General features: G+C 42.5%; 1 protein-coding gene across 4 annotated transcripts in view; it reads left to right on the top strand.

Moving 5' to 3' along the window:
• The window catches only part of LOC116792487 (contactin-6-like), a 132,528-nt gene extending 109,039 nt beyond the window's left edge, over positions 1–23,489 (top strand). For 3 of the 4 annotated variants that reach the window (XM_032699465.1, XM_032699463.1, XM_032699466.1), the window contains 12 exons: positions 5,346–5,473; positions 8,407–8,582; positions 8,936–9,053; positions 9,852–10,010; positions 10,103–10,252; positions 13,964–14,034; positions 16,160–16,394; positions 16,909–17,024; positions 17,505–17,691; positions 20,869–20,981; positions 21,614–21,782; positions 22,442–23,488. In XM_032699465.1, coding sequence (XP_032555356.1) covers positions 5,346–5,473; positions 8,407–8,582; positions 8,936–9,053; positions 9,852–10,010; positions 10,103–10,252; positions 13,964–14,034; positions 16,160–16,394; positions 16,909–17,024; positions 17,505–17,691; positions 20,869–20,981; positions 21,614–21,782; positions 22,442–22,542 — 1,723 coding nt within the window. In that variant the 3' untranslated portion in view covers positions 22,543–23,488. Of the gene's footprint in view, positions 1–5,345; positions 5,474–8,406; positions 8,583–8,935; positions 9,054–9,851; positions 10,011–10,102; positions 10,253–13,963; positions 14,035–16,159; positions 16,395–16,908; positions 17,025–17,504; positions 17,692–20,868; positions 20,982–21,613; positions 21,783–22,441 lie in introns of all 4 variants that reach the window. The other variant, XM_032699464.1, reaches the window with a different exon arrangement.
• The last annotated feature ends 208 nt before the right edge of the window (positions 23,490–23,697 follow it).

Below are 23,697 nucleotides of genomic sequence, written 5' to 3'. Positions count from 1 at the left end.
CAGATAATAAAAATTACTTTGCCTCTGATTTCATCAGATCCAGATTCCTCCCTTTTATCTGCTCAGTGCCATGAATGGCTGCACCAACCTCAGGAGGTGTCAGATGGTAGAGGCAGACAGGAGACCAGGAGAGAGGATCTTCACAGGAAGTATCAGGGTTTTCCTTTATTTGGGAAGGAATTGTGCCCTTGGAGAGATCGGTGCCCTCCTGGCAGTGCTGGAATCTGGGGCTCCATTCACCCCCAGTTTTACACCAACTCACCTCAACCAGTTTGAGAGGGGATTTCAAAGGCATTTTCTGGACTGGATCCATGCATTTCACATCCAGGAATTAACACCCCACCCCTCCCAAAACCAGCTTGGCTGAACAATCCAGCAGTGCACAAACCTACCCCTGCTGCACTTTCAAATCTAATAACCTGCCACCTCTTTCTTTCCTGCCTCAGATTTTATTGTTCTATCAGCCTTGTTAAACACATATTATTCTTTCATGCTCTTAAGATCAAAGCAAATAGCCATCAACAATCTTTTGTTCACGTGAGACAACACATGGGGAGCTGGTTTGTTTGGCCTGGTTAATTAAAAGCTGTACCTATCATCCCTGCTTGATTTCTCGAGTTCTTTGCTTAAAAACTATGTGTGACAATTTTAATGAGCTCTCACTTCATCCCAGCCTCGTGTCTTCTGCACAAACTTTGCAAACTCCTCTTTTTGAACATCACACAGAGTTTTGACTCCAGCAGGTCCTGGCTGGGCTGTTTGTTTTCCCTTCCTACACATGATGTTCATCCATTCTGCTGGTGGAGTCACTCAGAGGGGACTTTCAATACTTGTGTGTAATGGTTTTAAAATAAAAGAGGGTGATTTAGAATAAATATAAGGAAGAAGATATAAGGAAGAAGTTTTTTACAATGACAATGGTAAAATACTGGCACAGGTTGCCCAGAGAAGCTGTTGCTGCCCCATCCCTGGAAGTGTCCAAGGCCAGGTTGGAGCAACCTGGGCTAGTGGAAGGTGTCCCTGCTCATGGTAGGGGGTGAGACTGGATAATCTTTAAAGTCCCTTCCAACCCAAACCATCTCGGGAGTCTACACAGAATGATATTTCTGGATATTCCTAATTTGCCCTTGTGGGCAGAAACTTTTTGTGAATTTACAGAAGTGGATTTTTCTCTCTTCTTTTCCTCTCACAGCTCTGTTTAGTGGAGCTGTTTCCCCAGAGGCAGCCCCTGTGTGACTCAGGCAGGAGCACAAGGCACCAGCACAACTCTGATAAGAATTTAAGCACTTTGTAAGTCAGAGATGCCAGCCTAGACTCAGGCTTATGCTTAAGCAATCCCTTGCTGCATCAGGGCTTTATGAACAGCTGTGTCCTGAGTTCTTCCTTCTCCTCCTCTCACAGGGATGCATTCATTAGATCTGCTTCAAATCTGCTTTTCGTCCCTCCACAGGCACTTATTTATTTATAGAGAGAAGTCCAGTTTTCCTGGCAGACAAAATACTCTCCTTGCATTGTATTGGACAAGTTCAACTTTTCTGTCGTGGAATTACCTCGCCTCCTGATGCAGCTGCTAAGAATTATTATCTATAGCCTTCACACAGCCTAAAATGTTGTGAAAAGTGCTGGTTTTCAGCAAGCCTTTCAGCAGGTGAGACAGCATTTCACAGCTTCTTTTTAAGCCATTTGTTAGAGCTTGATCCAAAGACCATTAAAGGAAGTATTCCCATGTCCTGCTGCATCCCGGCTCCCTTATTTGAAAGACAAATGGAAGAGGACAAAGTGCAGCCCCTCTGAACCCATCCAGGGTGGAAAGTCCTGGCTCTGAGGGAGTTGATGGCGACTTTGTTGTTCATGGCAACCGGGGGCAGTTTTTCACATGGATTTTTTTTGTCTTGTATCTGAAATGTATCATCTTGATTTTTGGCCGGGCTCTGTTTCTCATCTCTCTCCTGACCCAGACCTCAGGACAGCTGGAAATTTCTCACTTTTTTTTTTTTCTATTTTCTATTTTCTATTTTCTTTAATCCCCTTCCCCGCTAAACTAATTACTCTGGAGTCCTTTGTGCTTTTAGATAAATTCTACCTGAGTGTCTTATTTACTGCTCACTCCCTAATTGTTGTTAGGTAGCCTGACCTGTTTCAAAGAGCTCTCAGGCTTTCCTTAGCACGTGGTTTCTCCCTGCTAAGCTCTGGTTTTGATCCATTGAAAGAGCCATTCCACCCTCAGCCTGCCCAGCCATTGAAATATTGTTTCAGAACAGCATTTCTTCAGATCAAACATCACCTTTGTCAGCCTTTGAGTGGGTACAAACCACTCTCAGAGGATAAATTAGAAAAATGGGAATTATTCAGGGCTCAAATCCACATGAAGGATGGAGGGGAAAAATCTGAGTGAGACATGACTAAACTTCAGTGAAAAAGCTGCAGTCAGAACCTGTGCCTTCAAAGCTTGTCCCCTTTGCTATTCTACATTTTACAGCCCATTTTTCTTCTGTATTTATCTACATTGAAGCTTTTTGGGGACTGAGATTCTCTTTTCTTTTTGCCTCGTGCTCACTTTTGGATTCTAATTTGCACCTAAGAGCTTTTAGGTGCAGCTACAGTAAAAATAACAGGTCATCAATATTTGACGGAGAGAAAGACACCACAGTGGCTTGTTATAACTTATGATTCAGGTATCCAATTTATGAACATTTGCTGATTCACACTCGAATCTCTTTGGAGGCTGTTTGATGAACACCATATGTTACCCAACCACTCAGTTGCATCCACTGTTTTATCACCAGCAGTTCCTACTGATGATGTTTTCTGGTGGCTGGTGAAAGCTGATGGGAAGAAATGCATCATTAATGCAAAGAATAGGGCAGAGGCAGAGTGGAACACTTGAATTTCTTAATATTTAAACCTGCCTTTGGAATAGTGTCTCCTCTTGTGTCCCCCTGCCAAGAGGGAGACACCCATGGGTGCTGTCTTGATGCAGGGTTGTCACAGCAGCAGAAAGGCTCCTGTTATAGAATCACAGGATCACAGAACATCCTGAGTTGGAAGGGACCCATAAGGATCATCCAATCCAGCTCCTGACACCAACAATCCCACCCTGTCCCTGAGAGCATTGTCCAAACCCTCCTGGAGCTCTGGCAGCCTTGGGGCTGTGCCCACTGCCCTGGGGAGCCTGGTCAGTGCCAACCACCCTCTGGGGGAAGAACCTTTCCCTGAGATCCAACCTGACCCTGCCCTGGCACAGCTTCATTCATCCTTCCTTATCCAAAAAATGTCATTTAGTTGATACATCAGTTGATTGAAGAGTGTATTTTTTTTTTTTGCTTCCTATTTTGCTCTGCTCAAGTTTATTATGGATCTACAATGGATTTTTAAACCTGAACTTATTTCCTCACCATTCTACAAATGTTAAACTAACAGCTGCTGCAGTACCTGGTGATTATTGCCAAGGAAACAAAGATTTTTCATTGAAGCCTAAATCCCTTTCCCTCTCAGCTCCACACCCCAATCACAGCATGCCCAGAACCATGGGAACATCTCAGCCTCTCTCCTTCCTAAATCCACCTTGCCCTGCTCAGGGGCAGATCTTTCAGCAGGGTCAGGTCAGATGGGTGTGGGGGACGTGAAACTGGGGTGATCTAAGTGAAAAAGTCACCAGAAATCCCAGTCTAGTGCTTCTCTTCACCCCTGAGAGGCTGGAATTGTGTGCTGGGAAGCAGGACAAGGTCTGATGCATGTTCCTCGTGTAGCTACAAGTGTATAAATCCCAGAGAGGAAAGCAGGGAGACACTGTGATGGGGTTTTTTGTGTGTTTAATGGTTCTGATTCTACTTCCAGCTCAGACTTCTGCTCCTGTGATTGTTCATTTCCTTTAATAATTCATTACATCACCCAATCTTATGCTGTTAGCAATAAATATTAAATACCCAAGCTGTGATGCATGAATGAGATATTTTCTATTTTATAAAAGCATTCTTGGTTTAGAGTTAAATGTCAATTAAAAGAGGAATATAAAAAATGAGGCAGTGCTGCTGTGAGTGCTGGAATGAATGAAGCCTGGTTTCCTATGGATTTGTGGCTGGATTTTGACAGGTGTAAGGAAGTGTGGCATTTGAAGGCAGCTTTTCTGTGCTTGGGGGCAGATTTTTAGGCCTGTTAAGGAGTATGTTTAGTGCCAAGAGAAGCTGAGATCCTGAATCCATTTTTATAAAACTTCCAGGAGCTTCATGTCTCAAATTTCTTCTAAATTCAGAAAAAATTTGGTCAAGAACTTCCACACCCGCCAGGTGCAACACGTAGATGAGGAACTGAGAAAAACAGTAACAAACCATCACAGAATAATATTTTCTGTGCAAAAATTCGTTGCTTACTTAATTCAGTTTTCATTTTAAAATTTTCTACTTTAAGATGTGTGTTCTGTGTGTCCTGAAGAAGATCCCAAAATCCTGAAGTACTTTGTGTGTAACAGCTGGAAGTTGCCAGCCATGAAGTGAGAGTTTATCCCAGGAAATCATATTCCAATCTCTGTTCTGACTTACATCCTAAAGCATCTCCTGGACTTGAAGAACCATATGAACAAGATTAAAAATTAATTTTGTCCATAAAACCCAGGAGTGGTCCTGAAATTACTATTAAATGCAATTTCTCCAATACTCTGCAAAGTGGTGCAAACAACTTGGTGACTGATAAGGGGATTTGATAAGGGCCCCTGTGAGAAAATGATGTATTTTGGTTTTGCTCCTTGGCTTGTGAGGTGGCATTTCAACATTTCAGCCAGTCAGTTAATATCCTTTAATTTAATAATAATCCTGACAACTGGGCTCAGACACAACCTCAGTAAGGTTTAGGAGCACTGGGATCTGAAAAAAAAATGCCCCCTTGGTAAAATATAGCACAATTAAGTAACAAGTTGAGTCTTCCTTCTTTCTTTTGAGACTCCAGATTTTGCTGCTCAAAAGCCAGCTGGAACAGTTAGTGATCAATCCCAGCATATCAATATAACATTGCTAATACAGAAATCAATAATAAGCAGAGGTGAAAATTGGTTGATACATATTCAGCTGGCTGGAAGAGAGAAAAAAAATGGGAACATTTTGATATTAAAAGTAGTGTGACATTTTCATCTAACAGAAGTCTGTTTTTTACTCTGGTTTTCTATTGTTGCCCAGAGAAGTTGTGGTTTTCACATCCCTGGAAGTGTCCAAGGCCGGGTTGGATGGAGCTTGGAGCAACCTGGGCTAGTGGAAGGTGCCCATGGCAGGGAGTGGAACGAGATGGACTTTAAGGTCCCTTCCAACCCAACCCATGCTGTGAATCCATGGTTCTCCTCTCTTTGTTTTCCCCAGGGTGGTGTTCCTGGAGGATGGCAGCCTCAGGCTCTCCAACATCACCAGGGCAGACGCTGGAGTGTTCACCTGTGTGGCAACAAACCAGTTTGGAGCTGCCAGGAATTCAGGGAACCTCGTTGTGAAAGGTACTTTGGGATTTCCTTTTGAGCTTTAAGGTCCCTTCAAATCTAAACCACTCTGTAATTTAAATTTATAACTCTCTTTTTTCCTTAATATTCTTGTTTCCAGTGCTCTCAGAGTTACTGTAGCCTGCAGGGGTGACCTCCTCCCCAGCCTGCTGCATCTGGTGATGGGAAATCTTTTCCATACTCATCTTCTGAAAGATCAATTAGCACTGATGCAGCACAAGGGGTGATCTGAGATGATGCCACAGCACAGCCAACAATGAATAAACCAAGAATTTTAGGGTTTAGGCAGCTCTTTGTTAAGGTTCTGTACCATTTCACATGTCACATACATTGGAGCAATATGGGAAAATCACATTAAAACATGGAAAAAAAAATATTTAGTTTGGCATTTATGAAGTTTATTAAAACACTGAGTAACAACATGGTATAAAAATGATCTTGTTTGCAGGGAACATTTGTTTTTGTTTCCCCTCTGGAGAAGTTTTGGCTGTTCAATTATAGGCCTCATTGCTTCAGCATTATTTTCAACTGAAATGTCAGAACTTGGAAAAGCATATCTAATGTGCAAATTAAGTTTATTGCTGCTCATTGAGTTGTTTATTCTTTGTGGAAGAAGTCTTTATTACACCTCCAGCACTCACAACATCTTCTCTCTTTTCTCCTCTGAAATGGGATTTGCCATATAATGCATGTCTGCTGTTGCTAAGCAAGATAGATAACACAGAACCAAGAGCTTTTAAGAAGCTTTTAAAAGTATTTGAGGTGGAAGTCTTGGAGACAAATCCATAAAAGAAGCAGAAAATATCCCAGAAGTGAACACTGCATCAGTGGGATCACTGGGCGTGAGGAGGATGAACAAGAGCTACAAGAAGATGATAATACCATGAATAAAATTTATGATTCCCCTCTAAGTGTCATTTATGCAGTTCTGTTCCAGCTGTGGGAATCAGAAGTACAGGAGGACAAGCAAGAAGAGAAAACTTTGTGGAAGTTTCTCTGGAGTTCCCAGATACTTTTCAAAATTATGTATTCAAAGTTCCCTGCACTCCTTAGTGGAATTACTGCATTGGAGATTTATGGAGCTGAGCTTTTTGCCAGCATGTGCTGAAGTCAGTGGAGTTGTGCCAACAGAGAGAGAACCTTACCCTGGAATCATCTGGAATTTATGGCATGTGACACACTGCTCCCAGGGAGAGGAAGAGATCTCTCCAAACTTATGATGGAGTATCTTTAAGACAGTCCTCTGAGGCCACAGCATTTCTGCAGACCTTGTCCTCAGCTCCTGGTGGAGATGCCACAGTGAGGACAAGGCTGTGAAGAGCAATCAGAGTGTGCAGAGAAATCTGAGTGTTCCAAGTCTGAGCTTCACGAGGGGAACCTCAGACACTTTCTGCATGACACCAAGAACCCCAAACTAATCTGTCCATAATAATACAAATCAGACAGGTTCTTTCTTTGTTTCCCTTGGAAAATGTTTCTTGATGAGTGCATCAAGTATATCTCTGCTATATCACTGTATGTCACCAAACTAGTAAGATTCTGTTCTGTTTTATAAAGTTAGAAGAAAATGCAGAATTCTCCCTTGTTTCTACTCACCCCCTGCCATCCAATCACTCATCCAGTGCAGATCTTTCAGCAGGGAAAGGTCAGATGGGTGTGGGGGACAAGAAACTGGGGGGACCCCTTGTTTCTACTTGCCCACTGCCACCCAGTCCCCCACCCAGTGACCAGAGCAGCCCAGACCCTGGGAAAAAACCCTGCAAGTTTCCACCTCCACTCACACACTAATCTGTGACCTCAAAGGTGGGGACAGTGTGATTGAAAAGGGGTTTGAAGGTCAGGGTCTGGATCCCCTTCCTGCACCAACCCTTTGGAACCACGGCCTTGGGAAAACCAAACTCCTGAGGCCCTGGCACAGGTTGCCCAGAGGAGCTGTGGCTGCCCCATCCCTGGAATGTCCAAGGCCAGGTTGGAGCAACCTGGGCTGGTGGAAGGAGTCCCTGAGGTGGAACTGGATGAGCTTCAAGATCCTTTCTAACCCAACCCAGCCTGGGATTTGAGGATTTCTGACACAGAGTTAAGCTGTGATGACACTGAACTGATACGGCTCGTGCACATTTTCTTCTCCCCCTCTCACGTTATTTTCAGAACAAATTAATATTGTTGAAAGGATTCTGCTCTCATTTCATACAGGTGTCTAAATTCTCCCTATTTTATAACACTTTCACACACAAAAGCTTTATCCAAGGGAATTGCTTACAACAAAGTGGTTGTTATCTCTAATCTGCCTGCCAGTCATATCAACACAAGTGAAGCCATATAAACCCATTTCTTTCCCCTTCAGCGAGTTAATACTTCCCTTAATAAGAGCTGCAAGCTTGTTTCTCAGTGTAATGGGTTAAAAATGATCCAAAAAATAGTTTTCCTGCCTGGGAAAGTATCTTTGAAGCTGTAACCTAAGCAGTGCTGTGTAGTAAAGCACCACTAACATTAATATAGATTAAGGATGGCCATGTATAAAGGAGGTGAAGATGAACAGCAATTTTGCTTTTGCTGCAGTTTCTGCTCAGGAGAGATTTTCAAGTTTGAAGATGTTTTTAAGAGTCTTAATGAAGTCTGTACTTTTTGAGCTGAAATCATAACTATTGATTATGGGTTATGCAAAGTAAAATATGACTAATTTAGAATGTTACCCTGGACATCTGCTCACTCTTAGAGGCACATGGGGCTCCTTGGGTTGGTACTGCCAAAGCAATGGGCTACCCACAGGCAAGAGTGTTCTGACATCATCCTTGTATTAGAGATAATTTCCTTTATCATGGAACATTTGGGCCAATCTGAAATCATTTCAGCAATGGGACAAAACTCCTTCAAGATCCACTCTTTTTATAAGCATTTTAATCTAAATGATCTGGTTTTTGTCTCTGCAGAAAGGACTGTAATCACTATTCCACCCTCTGACACGGATGCAACAGTTGGAGAAAGCATAGTCCTGCCCTGCCAGGTGTCCCACGACCCCTCCCTTGCTGTGGTGTTCACATGGTCATTCAATGGCCAGAGAATTGAGCTGAGCAGAGGAATAAATCACTTTGAGAGGATTGGAAGGGTAAGTTTCCCAAACTCCTCGATGAAACCCTTCGCCACAGTCTTCAGACCACACAAATGTTCACCATAATTGTCCCATCCCTGTTTACGTGCCTGGCAAATCACTGTTTCTTTACAAGGGCTGCAACCATTTATTTCTCTTCCCTAAATTTCAGAAAAGCGCTTGAGTTATTTGTGGAGCCATAATAAAAATGTCCACATGAAAGAAACTGATGAGAGCTATGAATATTTTAATTTAAAAGCTGAATTTTTTATTAATATTGAGCAATTTATAAAAATGCCCAGAATGAAAAGCACGTTGTGAGGGATTAGTTTACTTTTTTTTTTTTTTTTTTTTTTTTTTTTTATCTCCAGGAATCTGCTGGGGATTTGATGATAAGAAATATTCAGCTCCATCATTCTGGGAAATATGTGTGCATGGTACAAACAACTCTAGACAGTCAATCTGCAACAGCAGATATCATTGTGAGAGGTATGTCTGTGAAATGGGGGCACATATATCTTCTGGAGGAATCCCAAATTCCTACCATCAGCTCCCAATATCAGTTCAACGTTTCAATAGTTAAATGCTTTATATCTTGTACTCTTGGCCCAAAAATTGATTCAGATTTTGGCCAACATGGTCCTGGTATTCACCCAACCCTGGTCTGCCATGGGCTTTTTTGGAAGGCAACGTCTTCTGGCCACACAGGTCCATGTGGTCCCCTAATTTCATTTCCTCCAGGCATCTCTGGATCCCTGTGCAGGTTGGGAAAATCAAGAGGCCTCATTCCTTTCCCCTGTTTGGAGATAATACGAAAAATATTTTCTATGGGCAACTAACTCAGCTTTTAGTGCCAACAGGGAGGGAAATGCTGGGATGGGGTAGACCTTCCAAACCCTCAGAGAAATCAGAAATCTGTGTAGTGCCCCATCCTACATTCTTCCTAAACCTCAGTTTGAATCAAATAGGAATTCTGAGGATGCTGGATGATTCAACAACAGACACATTGAGTAACTTTCTTTGCCAGACAAAAAACCCCCACTTTCCTTTGTTTGTAGTTTTCATGTTAGCAACATAAAGACATTCATTTTCCTGACTCACACACCCTCATTCCCTATAAAAATGTAACGCAGGCAAGGAGCCATCACTTAGAGATTGTGCTGCTTTTATGCCACTGCAGCTTCATGAATAATTCCACTGGCTTGAGAGAGTAAGACTTGCCCAACCCATTCCAGCAGCGAATCTTCTCTTCCCAATACCTTCCTCTTAAAATGCTGATCATATCAGGCCCCCCAGGTCCACCAGAAGATGTTAAAGTTGAACATGTTTCTAGCACTACTGCTGTGTTATCCTGGAAGCCTGGAGTAGAGAATAACAGTCCAGTCCAGATCTACAGTGTCCAGACCAGGACTCCGTTCTCCGTGGGATGGCAGGCGGTTTCCACAGGTGAGAAATGGGGGAGCTGCCTGGAATTTTTTTCCTATACCATTAATTTGTACCTCAGAAATCCACTGTCATTGTCACATCTGCTATTTTAGCTCCTGAAGTCATTAATGGCAGGACTCACAAGGCCACGGTGGTTGATTTGAGCCCTTGGGTTGAGTACGAGTTCCGTGTGGTCGCCAGCAACAGTGTTGGGATTGGGGAGCCAAGCAGACCATCAGCTCTCCTGAAAACCAAAGCAGCAGGTAACTCCCTGCTTTCTGCCAGTTTTTTTCCACCCAGACATGTTGTCAGGTCCCAGGGGTGGGAATTTCTCTGCAGCAGAGCTACTCACTCCTACAAGGTTATTTCCCACGAGCGGGGAACCTTCCCCTGAGCACGTTACTGGAGAGGGTTTGGAGAAACCTGGGCTAGTGGAAGGTTGCAGGAGTGGAACTAGAGGTCTTTAAGGTCCCTTCCAACCCAAACCATTCTGTGCTAAAGGCTGGAGCTGGCCCATGCTTCCTCCCTTTGACATGTCCCAAAATATATCTAATCCCTCACCCAAACACAACCTTTCGCTCAAGAATTTGAGGAACAACATTTGTGTTCTTCCAATTAAAACCAAGCTTATCCCTTGCTCAGGGACCTGTATGTGAAATGATAACATCAGCTGTCTGTCATATCCCAGCACAAGAAATCAAACACCTCTGTTTGATATCTGAGCATGAGGAGGAGCAGGATATTGGCTTTAACTGGAGGAAATGACTTAGAGCATCCAAATCCCACTGGCTCCAGGGTGAGATCCTTACTATCTGTCTAACCTCTACCCATTTATCTTTGGGACTTGGCAACTCATGGGAAGCAGACTCATTCTTGGGTGACTGACAGGGTCAGTCCTTTGACCTGCTCAGTTTGGTACAATTTATCTGAAGCCCAAACCTTTGGTCTGTTTAATGTTTCTCCAGCCCCCTGCTTATTAACTCTCTCCCACCTCTAAAATCAGTATTTATAGGGTTGAAAGCAGTAAAATGGAAGCAGCTTTTACAATCCACTTTTTCTTCTCTGTTTCTCTCATTTGCCAAACTCTGAAGTTTGCATTTCAGGACAGGGCTCAAAATGAAGTATTGTACTTTATACAGAAGAAAATACATTTTCCTTAGAAAGGGGGATCTATTTGTTTCTCAGAGTCATAGAATGGTTTGGGTTGGAAGAGACCTTAAAAACCATCTTGTTCCAACCCCTTGCCGTGGGCAGGGCCACCTTCCAGAGGGGTCAGATTTCTTAAATTTCCCAGCAGATTATCACAGACATATATCCTCCATCACATGAAGCCCAAATTAGTCTTTCTTGCTGTTACCAAGGGCTTTGTAAAATGTGATATTCAAAACCAGCCATAAAGTCAGTAAAAGCTTTCAACTTTTAAAGGTTTCTTTAATGTATTTATTTTTTATTAGAGGGATTCACAGGGCTAGGGCTACAAAGAGAAAGAAACAACAAAATTAGTATTATTTATCATGGCAATAACACAAGGAACATTATTTCCTTACAGTGTAGCACTGTCTGAAGTTTAACAAAAGGAAGAGCAAGCCTCTCTTCAGGTTTTAGCTGCTTAACCCCTTCACTGCTCTTAATAACTCTGTCTCAAACCATTGCTGTGCAATTATCTAAATTTTTTAATCAGAACAGGAGACTGAAAGCAGTAAGACAGTGGGGACAGCAAACAGCTGGCCAGGAAAGGGTGAATTTGAGCTTCACTGTTGTAATAACAATTTTGCCAGCTGAAATCAGAGCATTAGTAGATTTGTGGATGCAAATGAGCCACTGTTCATTTCATTAAAATGGAGCTGTGAATTAATTGAGCCTCTGTCAGTGCATTCAGCTGTGAATTTTCATCTGTTTCTCAACTCTGACCCAGTTGAGGCTCCACTGAGCAGTGGTAAAAATTTCCCCCATGCAAATGTAGTAAGTACTGAACACATTTAACACATGAGCTAATTGAGCATCAGTTGGATCATGAAGCAGGGAAACACAAGGCTCGAAAGTCTGTTTTGCCTTTTTAATGCAACTCTTGTCAGTCTGAGATTATTTGCCTCTGATGTGCACGAAGACATTGACTGTGAGTGACAAAACCCTCCAAGAGAGCCCAGACTGTTTGCACTTGCACTCGCTTTTATGGCTGCACAGCAAAACTATCCTGAAATTCTTGCATTTCTAGAGAGGGTGAAATCAGATAAAGTTTTACATGTGGAATCTGGAATATATCACTCTAGAAGTGAGAGCAGGTTGACATCACTTTCTGTGAGCTTCAAGTGCCGTTGGTTTTGTTGTCACCCCTGGAGCTGGGCTAGCACTGGGTGGATGGAAGGGAAAGACAAGCAGATATGGCCAAACTTGCCAAAAGCTCTGAAAAACCTTCAGAGGCACAAATATCCCACCTATTTCTGCCCCATCTTCAGCCCTGACTCGACACATCAGGTTTTTAGATGGTGAGAGCTGAATAAAGGGATTGACAGAACAATTTCTAAAGGCAGCACCAAGGGTTTGGAGATGGCACCAGTCCAAATGTCTCATGGAGGGTTCCTGTCTCTGCCAGTTCCAGGGTTGTCCCCTTTTTTTATACTTCTCTAGCAGGTGAAAATAAACATGATATCACAGAATCACAAAATCATATCATGGTTTGGGTTGGAAGGGACCTAAAAGATCACCCAGTTCCAACCCCCTGCCATGGGCAGGGACACCTCTCACCAGCCCAGGTTGCTCAGAGCTCCATCCACCCTGGGCTTGAACTCTCCCAGGGAAGAGCAAGAGGTAGGAAATGCTGAGAGTCTGTTTGTCCCTCCACCAAGAGCCTTTGGAGTGATGAGAAGCCCCTTCAGCCTCCAACACCAACACAGAGCCTGATCTCAAGCCTGCACCTCTGGTGCCAAACACCTGGGGTAGGGCTGGGGACATCAAGCTCTAAACAACCAACTTTGTGTCACTTACAGTCTCGGGAGAAGGAAAAAGCAAAGTGTGAGCTTTGAATTTCCTAAGAAAAGCATCCAGCCAATTAAAAAAAATTAATATATTGCTCCAACAACGTGTTTACCGAACAAATGCATAATTAGTAAATCAGTAGTGTTGCAGCTACAGTCTGAATGGAACATCATTTTGCCAATTAGTTGATGAGGCATAATAGTGTCAGATACTTGATGCTCCAAGCTTCTTTAATTAATTTTTTGAACCAGGGTACTCATGTATCAAATACATCTGTGGCTTCAGCCTTAGAAACTTGAAAATGTGTAAACATAATTTCAGTTCATTTAAAACAGGCTGTTATGCAGTAGAATCCCTGTTCTACCTGTTGTAAGGTGGAATAGCTGCATGTGAGCTAGGAAAGGCTCTGATCATCCAGCTGGAAAGACCTCCAGGATCATCCAGTCCAACCTTTGAGTGATCATCACCTTGTCCAGAGCACAGCACTGAGGTGTGGCCTCAGCACAGAGGGACAATCCCTGTCCTGGTCCTGCTGCCACACAATTCCTGATCCAGCCTAGGTACCATTGGCCTTCTTGCCCATCTGGGCTCATGTTCAGCTTCTGGTGACCAGTACCCCCACCAGGCCCTTTCCCAACTTTCCACCCTCTCTTCCCTGAGCCTGGAGTGCTCCATGGGGCTGCTGGGATGCAAGTGCTGTACCTTGTGGAACCTCAGACCACTGGTCTCATCCCATGGATCCAACCTGTCCAGATCCCTCTGCAGAGCCTTCCTACCCTCCAGCAGAGTAACACTCCCACCCAGCTTAGTACCACCTGTGAATCACTGAGGGTGCATTTAACCCCTTTGTCCAGATCATCCATAAAGTTATTAAACAGGACTGGCCCCAGTCCTGAGCCTTGGGGAACCAGATCATCCATAAAGTTATTAAACAGGACCGGCCCCAGTCCTGAGCCTTGGGGAACCAGTCACAAGCACCAACATCTTTTCTCCTCCAGTTCCTGTGGTGGCACCAACAAACATCAGTGGAGGAGGAGGGAGCCGCTCCGAGCTGGTCATCACATGGGAGGTAATCAGCTCAATTAACCTAAGCTGGCTAATGGGGGAGGATCCGTGGGTGAAATCACAGCCTGCTGAAATCCAAAGGCTTCTTTGGTCACTGGCTGTGGCTGAGCTTGGATTTCCCCCTGCATGTGGAGAGAAAGCAGCCTGTAAGATATACAGCAAGTTTGCTGCTTTAGAGCCAACAATTTATAAAAATAAACAGTTTAAGAGGCATGTTGTAAAGATGTTTAGAAGTCTGTATAACCCTCTTATCTCCATTGTACAGGAGGTGCTTAACACACTAATCTGCTTGGCCATTTTCTGCATTTACATTTTTCCTACTTTTGTTTACATGTTTCCCATTCTGGAACACTGTGCTGACAAGACATATCCTATTATGTGTTAAAGGAGATGAGCCCTTTAATTCTCCAGCACTCCAGTGAGAGGAAAGAATACACATTTTCAGAACCTTTAATACCATACAAGTTGCAAAGGGTGATCACAGGTCATTTCAGAGGGTGGAAAGTGAGTGGTGTGGGAAGGAACCCTTCTTGTCCAGCCACCCAGCAGCTCCCACAGGAGTGGGGATGAAGGCAGGCAGCCTCTGTGAGCTGATGGGGCAGGTGCTTGGTCAAACAGAAAAAAATCAGATCAAAAGAAAAAATAATCCCCACTAGATAAATGTCACTGCCAATGTTTTCCCCTCCCCACACGGTGCAAACAGTGAAACTTCACTTTTCCTGGATTAAGTTCTCCTCCATCTGTGTCTTTCACTCTTTTTTTTTTTTTTTCCCATTTTCTCCTCTACTGATTTACTCTTTGGGAGTAAAAGAACATGAAAATCAAAAACAGCCTGAGAGATCTCAATCAAATTATCCTGTTGGACTCCATAGTGTGTCATGAAAAATAGTCAGAAGAAATACTAATTATGCCCAGCTAACAACGCTGAACACGACTCAGCTTTCTGTGATGCACTCACTAAGCATCTTGATTAAATCCGAGGTCACAGAAGCCTCAGAAACAAATTAAATGCTCTAGAAAGTAGCTTGAACTCTTGTAAATCCCCAGGGCACCATCATCCCCCACACTTAACTCTCTCAGGGCTGGAAAAGAGATGGAAAAGAGCATATTGGGGAAATTAAAGTTTGTAAAACACTTAAGGAAAGACACGTGTGTTACGTGTGAGTTGTTATTAGAATTAGAAGGAAATTATGGAGAAAAGAATAAAATAACTGCTCTGAAAACTTCTGAGGTATTTCCTGATTTTTTTCCTCCCATGTTCTTACCCCATTCCTGCTCCCAGGAGTTTCTCTGAAGGAGAAGGGGTTGGAGACAAAAACCAGGCTCTGCCCCTCTGTCTTCCTCTCTTTTTGCACCATTTTCCATGCCTGCTTTTCCATGCCCCTCACTTTGATGCAAGCATCTGAAATAAATGAAGTTTTACTGAGAAACTTTGTTTCATAAATGTTCTCTTGCTTTGAGAAGCCAATGTGAAGTATTTTTATCCCCTGCAAACAATGAAGCTCATGCTGGACATGGTGTTGATGTAATTGCCTGTTCAGCATGAGATATTCCTACATATCTTGACATGAGCTTTTATTAATAGAAACCTTAATTTTGCCATGTTGACTTACAGTAACATTTCTGTTCTAAAAACTTAAGTAAGAATGTGGCCCTGCACTTGAGACTTTCTCTTTGCTAAAAGAAATGACATAAGTACTGTACTTATATGCAGCAATTATACAACTGACACATGTTTCTGTGCATACATTTGCTCCTTTCCCAATTCTTTTTTGCCTCTAAAATCATTTATTTAAATTAGCATTCCTATACTCCTTTGGGGGGGAAAAAAACCTCCAGCTTCAACTTGTACCGAGTAAAATGCTTTTAATTTTGCAAACTTCATGCCTGAAAGAGAATCACTTTAAAGGAGCTGATCAGATCTTTTGTTTCTGGATTGATTGCCTCGATAGATTTATAATTTTGATTTTTGTTTCAATATTACATTGACTGATGGAGCAAACATTATTATCTTCTCTGAGGCACAGTCAGCTGAATCAATACCGGGGAAATATAGTCAGAGAATGAAGATTCAATTAAAAGAGTGTATAATTGCAAACATTTATTGACTGCCCACCTCGTCACCACAGCCAGTTTCGGAGGAACTCCAGAACGGGGAAGGTTTTGGCTACATCGTCATGTTCCGGCCTCTGGGCTCTGCCACCTGGACAAAAGCAGCCGTGGACTCAGTGGAATCCAGCAAGTATGTTTATAGGAACGAGAGCATCACACCTCTGTCTCCTTTTGAAGTGAAAGTTGGTGTCTACAACAACGAGGGAGAAGGGACCCTGAGCTCCGTATCCATCATCTACTCAGGAGAAGATGGTAATGTGTTACTCCGCTTAGTAATGGTTGTGTAGCACCAGTGGGGCCCACCCAGACGTGATCAGGGATTTAAGGAGCCTGTTTAAACCTGCTCATTGAATATTGACAGTAGACATGAAACAGAAGATGGGAAATGGAAGTAAAAAAAGCCATGGGCAGGTTTTCAGGATCATTGTCAGCAGAGGGCATGTCTCAATGATTTGTCCCCAGGGTGCTCCTGCTGAATGTGTTGCAAAAATCAGGAGACCTTCAAGGGTGTAGCTCTCAGAGGGTCTAGTTTTTCAGACCACTCAGTGCAGTTGATTTTAATCTCCTCTGAAAATCTGTCCCAGCAGGTGGGTAAAAAAGACCAATTTTAAAACCAGGTTTTGTCAGTGTTCCACGATAAGTAGAGATTGCACCAGGCTTCCCGAGCCTCTGCCTGCTGCTCCCCAACACCTCTTCCTGTTGTATTGCCTGTCCCTCCCTTTAACACCACCCATGTCCCACCAGCTGTGTTCTCCCCGTGTCCCAGAGCCTCAGATTGCTCCCGTGGCGGTGTCGGCGCTGAGCGTGTCGGCGGCGGAGGTGGAGGTGTCCTGGCAGCCCCTGGCGTGGAACCGGCACACGGGCAGGGTGCTGGGCTATGAGGTGAGCCTGGGCTGGGGCTGACCCCTCACACATGGCCCTGTCCTGGCCACCTTGGCATTCCAGTCCTTCATCTCTTGCTTCCAAGCCAATGGACAGTGGAGCTCTTCCCCTGACTCTCAGTGGTAACGTCTCACCTGAGATAATCAGGAGAATTTCCAGCCTGGGGCTGCAGCTCTGGCCCAGAACTTCTGTCACATAAATGAAAACTTCAAGATTAATTGAAGTTTAGTATCCCATTGTGAGGGATACTATAGAAGGACTTCCTCTTGATTCCCAAATCAGAGCTCCTCTCCCAAATCCATAATGCTGTCTGAGGACCAAGGGGTGCTCAGGTATCCATCAGATTTTATACCCTGCTAGTTTTGAGTACAAAAGGTCCTGTATTCCTTGAAATCTTCCTTGTCACCATGTCTGCTTCCCAGCCACACCTCCAATTGCTGGGAAACAATGACTTGCCTGTTCTTTGTCTTCACTTTCCAGGTTTTATATTGGACAGACGACCCCAAGGAAAGCACAGCCGGGAAAGTCAGAGTCAGCGGGAATGTAACAGCCAAAAACATCACGGGATTGAGAGCTAACACACTGTACTTTACAACAGTCAGAGCTTACAACACTGCAGGGACAGGGCCCTCCAGCCCCCCCGTGAATGTCACCACCAAAAAATCACGTGAGTGCTTTAATTGGTACAATGAGTGTCCCAAACTCCCAGGTGTGGCGGTGACATTTCAGCTCATCCTCCTCAAATGTTTCAATATAAAAGAAAATTGGATCCCAAACTTCATCCTAAAATTAAACAACAAAATCTGTGGCTGAGAAATGGGTTTCCTCTTGTCCTTCCATCGGGAAGGATTTCTGTTTCCGTTGGGATAGAGGAGACTTGCTTTCAGGGGATTTCAAAGTCATGCAGAGTCCATAAAGGAAAGATGTTCCACAGGTCAAACAATAAATTTGGGTGTGAGAATATGTTGGCTTGGGTTTTTTAAAGAAAACTCTTGAATGCTCAAAATCCAGAGTTTTTTTGAGACCTCTAAACTGCACTACAAAGGGCAGCATAAGGGATAAATTCATATGAATGCCATTTAGTCATTATTTTTTTAAAATTTTCTGCAACTGTAGAAACAAAACCACATGCTGGGTTTTTTTCCTTGGACTGTGTTTTCCCAGCAAACAATTGATCAACCCTTTTGCATGGAAGGGAAATATTTCTCCCAGCTTTCACCAGTTTTCCTTTTGTCTGTATGCTGTTCCAGACTATTACTCCAAGTGCAGGGCAAGAAACAACTTGTAAAATGAATTAATTGACTTTTAATTACCACAAAAACATCTTTAATGCAAATAAAATAAATCCAAATAAAGCCAGAGAAGATATTTCTTAAGGGCTCAAAGAGAACTTATCCTTAGAAGTGTCCAAGACCAGGTTGGACAGGGCTTGGAGCAGCCTGGGATAGTGGGAGGTGTCTCTGCCCGTGGCAGGGGGTGGAATGAGATGATCTTTAAGGTCTCTTCCAACCCAAAAAATTCTATTATTTTATGAATCTTCTCACAGTCCGTTTCTCAGTGAAAATAAACTCACCTCTGGAATTTTTTCTCTCTGTTCCTCTGTGCATAAGAAAGACAAGTTAAAGACAAGGCAGTGGAATGACAAGACATAGAAGGAATAAATTTGCTTTTGTTTTACATCGACTTTATCTGCTGTCAAATTCAGGCTCGTGCTAATGGTTCATTTAAAAATTAAAGTCAAAATAACCTTTTTAATATTTAAATATATAGATTAAATTTTTAAGCTCCGTCTCTGCGAGATGCAAGCACTTTCAATATGAGATAATATGTCAGGAGAATACAAACAATGTGCATCTGCAGCAGGAGATGGAGCTCCAAAGTAATAGCTCTGTCTTCCTGCTCAGCCTCCAGGATCCCAACATTCTCTGCAGCCCATTATTGCAGAGACTAAGCAAAGCTGAAATGATCCTTCTTGCCAGAGAGGTGCAATTCTGATTGAAACATACTTATCTTAGATCAATTTGAGGTCTAAGTTGACATCCTGGTTTAAGTTAAAACTACTTAGGCAAGTGGAATTGATGTCCTTCCATGGACACACAGCTCCATTAGGAGCTGTTCTCTTCTGCTTCTTTGCTTGTGGATTTCAGAAATTCCTTTGCTTTTCCTTTTTCTTTACAAATATGTACATATATTCCTGTAATATATCTATATTATATGGATATTAGAGATATTTTGCCTGGATAAAGCTCAGCTCAGTGCAGCAATAAAGCCAAGTGTAACCTAAACCGTGAGAGGAACTTCATTAACTTAATAAAGTTAAGCAGATACTTGACACTTCTATTATTCCTTGATGATGTTGATTACAAGAAATTAATTGAGGAAATGATCTGCTAATCTTAGACCTGTTTGCTGTGGTTCTGTTTGAGGATATTACTGTGGATTTGGGGAAGTGCTGTGTTACCACTTATTCTGTTTCCTGGCTTAAGAAAAAACCAGGTAATTTTGTTTTGAAAATCCTCCTGCCTTGGTTTTTCAGCCCAAAGACCACAAATTAAGATGTCTTTAAATTTCTATGCTAAAGAGTTCTGACCAAGGCAGTATTCCCCCATTTTTGGAGTCATTTCAAGACTTTTCAGAGCACAATGAAGCATCTGACATTCGTTACCTCTTGTGATTATTTTACTCTCCAATTCCTTATACAAAACATTCGCTGAAAGCAACGAAGAGGTTTGAAGCAACATTTAAACAAATTTGTTATTTTATCTATGTGAATGGATATAAATGCCTTCAAAATGAAAAGGAATCTTTGTCCCACACTGGCAGTGTGGCTGATGGAAGGACACCCACGGATACTCACCTGGAAGCTCCACCATCACCTCCTTTCCCTTCCAGTGGGATGGACTAAACTTCACCATCACGAGGCAGAGAGATATGAACCAGCAGGCTCCACCAATTTATGTCCATGGGAAATGAAAGAAATTGTGGAATGTTCCCAAACAAACAGTGTTTTCTAAGTTGCATCCATTAATCACCAACTATAGGAACTGCAGGGAGAAGAGAACGACCCCAGAAGTTGAGCATTTTGGAGTCAGGGCTGGGATGCTCAGAATGTGTTTCTCCAAATCTCTCCCCCTATTTTTAATTCTGTTCAAATCCTTATTTCCTGTAACCCCATCCCCCCCCAGTGCCACCCTCCTCCCTGGCAGGTCCAGGAGGACACACCACAAAGCAGGAGATGATGATGTTCCAAACCTGAGCTGCAGCTCAAAGGCACAGTTTCCACCTCCCATGTTCACCGGGGATTTCAGGCTCTTGTAGGCAAATTTTCAAAGCCCTGGCACTTAGGCACAAAAAGTCTTTGAAAAGCTCCTCTCAGCTCATTGTGCTGAGAATTTATAAAATCCTACAATGTTTCCTGCTGGATCAGGTAGAGGCTTTAATGTGCAGCTCTTTGTAACCTCATGGCTGATGAAAATCTTGTTTGCTCTCAGTTGGAGCTTTTACTGAGACCCACAAAGCAAAACACCCTCTTGTATATTAAAATACAGTCAAGAACAACATTTTACTTCAACCAAATCCATCAAATGTAACTTGAACTGTCAGACACTCTCAGGCTGTTCCTAATTTTGAAAATGAATCCTCCCAGTAAGTGGTTCTGTGCTATGAATAGATCTTTATTCTGAGTAACTCAAGAGCAATGATGGACTGGAAAGTGGGTTTTTCACTCTTTTAGGTTTGAATCCCCCATGCATTTGCTTCTCTCATGTCAGCAGCTCACTCAACTACATCATCAAATTAATATTTGCTTGTATCTTGTGATTATCAGCATCTTTTTCTTTTAAAGCACCAAGTCAACCCCCAGCAAACATTGCCTGGAAGCTGACAAATTCCAAAATCTGCTTGAACTGGGAACATGTGAAGACAATGGAGAACGAGTCAGAGGTGTTGGGCTACAAAGTAAGTCAGTTCTTTACCTCATTAATCAGACAAGTTGTTTATAATAGAGGTAAAAACAGAGATTTGCAGTTCTTGAGCTGCCAGATGAGTTCTGGATAAAAAAGTTGTAGCAGAGTGAAGTCTTGTTTAAAGGTGTGTCCAACTTCCATATTTACAGAAGAGCACAAGTGTATTGGATAAGGATTTCCCAATCCTAATTTTAAGAAGGTCCCTCTGAGCAAACACAGGCTCTGCTGGGAGAAATTGGGGATGTCTCTTCCCTGGAAGTGTCCAAGGCCAGGTTGGACAGGGCTTGGAGCAACCTGGGCTGGTGGAAGGTGTCCCTGCCCATGGCAGGGGGTGCAAAAAGGTCATTATTAAGGTCCCTTCCAACCCAAACCACCCTGTGATTCTATGGGATTCTATGAAATTTGGGGTAAATGCCTGTTGTGGTATCCACCAAAAATCCTACAGAATATATTTCCATATTCTACATTGCTTTTAATGCTCTTCAGGATGCTGAAAGCGCTCTGAAAAATTCGGGACATGACAGAAGAATCTCTCAAGCAAAAAAACCCAAACAAAGCCAAAACCAACATTAAAACTTAAAAATAAATTGAATAACTCTTGTTTTCCACTCCACTTCTCCTTAGATTTTGTATAGACAAAACAGACACAGCAAAGCACATATCCTGGAGACAAACAACACTTCAGCTGAACTTCTGGTCCCGTTTGAAGAAGATTATCTCATAGAAATCAGAACAGTCAGTGATGGTGGGGATGGCAGCAGCAGCGAGGAAATCAGGATTCCAAAAATATCAAGTAAGTGAGACTTTTTTTTTTTCCTCTCTGAATGCTGTTGCATAAGAAGAAATCTGTGCCTTCAAGTACAACAGATTAACAGCCTTCCCGTGGCCAGAGGTGTCCTCCCTCCTGGTGAGTCTCTGATACTCTGAGATTCAGTGGAGGAGAAGTTATTTTGCGCAACACCTTGGTTTTGGTGTGGTTCCCCATCTCCCCTTGCCTGTAGTGCTCAGGGAAGGACACAGAAATAAGGTTTCTTGCCAAATGAGAAGTCAGAGCTGCAGCTTTCACACAGCTCTGGAGCTCTGCTGGGACAGAGAAGCCCAGCCCTGCTCCATGGCTAAGGTGGGGTGGCCCAAGATCCAACCTTGCTCTCAGAAATACCTTATTCTTTGTGAAAAATGGAGTATTTTTATATATTATATATATATATATATATTTATACTAGTTAGTTTTGCAACGAGACCCTCCTAAAAGCAAGTATTCATTATTGAAGACAATTCAAACCCCCACTCCATGGAAGTGCTGCTACAACTTAAATAAATAAATAAATAAATATAATATTTGAGGTCAATGTTTCGTTTTGAAAATAGGACAATTATTATGGTTACATCAGAATGCACAATAAAAAGTAATTTTTGACACGAATTTACCTCTGTCTGCTTCTGTTTCTACAGGTTTAAGCTCTGGAGCAACAAAAGCATCCCAAAGGCTAAACCGTATATTGGCATCTGGGATCCTGCTGTTGAGTTCTGTTCTTGTAACCCCTTTTCCTTGATGATTAAAGCAAAGCTCAGCCACGGACTTTTAACAATAAAACCTGTAGATTTTCTCTTAATACTTCACCATGACCAACACTCCTGGTAAAGAACCAACTGGGGCTAGGGGAGGGAGGTACAAGTGGTCTGTCATTAAGGAAATGTTATCAGTGTGACATGAATTTTTAAAAATAAGCTTTGAAATGACAGGATAAATGTACATTCATTAATTAAATGGAGCGGTGCCAAAGGTAATTTGGGATTACAAGGAGGGTGGTCTCAAATTTTTTACAAGTAGTTCTTATTGAAACCCCATTTAATGGTGTGTCAAACATGAAAGGCTGTGCTAAGCTGCTAGAACTGAGGGAAGGAGAGAGTTGCAGTTTCTTGTGATGTGGATATTATTTATCTCCTGTTCTTCAATGTGACCTGTTAAAAAAAAAAACCAACAATTTTCAATTAAATAAAAGCTATTTGTTTACTTTTTACACTCGTCTGCATTAGAGAGGGTGTTGTAAAATGTATTATTTGGACTATTTTCTACAGAAAAGGGAAACTTGAATAAAAAGAATCAAATGTACCAACCCAAAGCCCATTGAATTCCAGAGAAAGTCTTTCTGTGGCATCAGCAAGCCTTGAACCAGACCTGAATGACACCTGCTTTTATAACACCCTAACCCTCCCTCCCAATATTTTTTAAAAGAATCTCTTTGAATGGGAGTGGTGATGTCCAAGCACATGAACGAGTAAAAGAAAAGAGGTTCATCTGAACATGATAATTATTCAAACTGCATAATAAATATATTTCTTATCCATGGGCGTGGGAGGCCCAATTGACAGGGAGAGAGTCTAAAATGTGAATTCCTAGAGGGAGCTGCCAAAACTTTGGTATCTCTTTAAGGTCCCCTCCAACCCAAACCATTTTAGGATTCTATAATCACTCACAGACCCCATAAGTTGGACTTCCAGGGAGAATATCATAAAACAAAATCAAAAATGATAAAAACATTGCAAAACCACAGGAAGCAAACATCACTTCATAGAACCATAGAATTACAGAATGCTTTGGGTTGGAAGGGACCTTAATGATCACTTACACCTGATGATGTTCAATAATGCCCACACTGAACTCAATAAAATATTTTATAGAGGTGACAATTATTTGTTTGAGTTTA

Source organism: Chiroxiphia lanceolata, chromosome 11, assembly GCF_009829145.1.
Source record: "Chiroxiphia lanceolata isolate bChiLan1 chromosome 11, bChiLan1.pri, whole genome shotgun sequence".
NCBI classification, from domain to species: Eukaryota; Metazoa; Chordata; class Aves; order Passeriformes; family Pipridae; genus Chiroxiphia; species Chiroxiphia lanceolata.
This window is presented reverse-complemented; position numbering and strand designations above follow the sequence as displayed.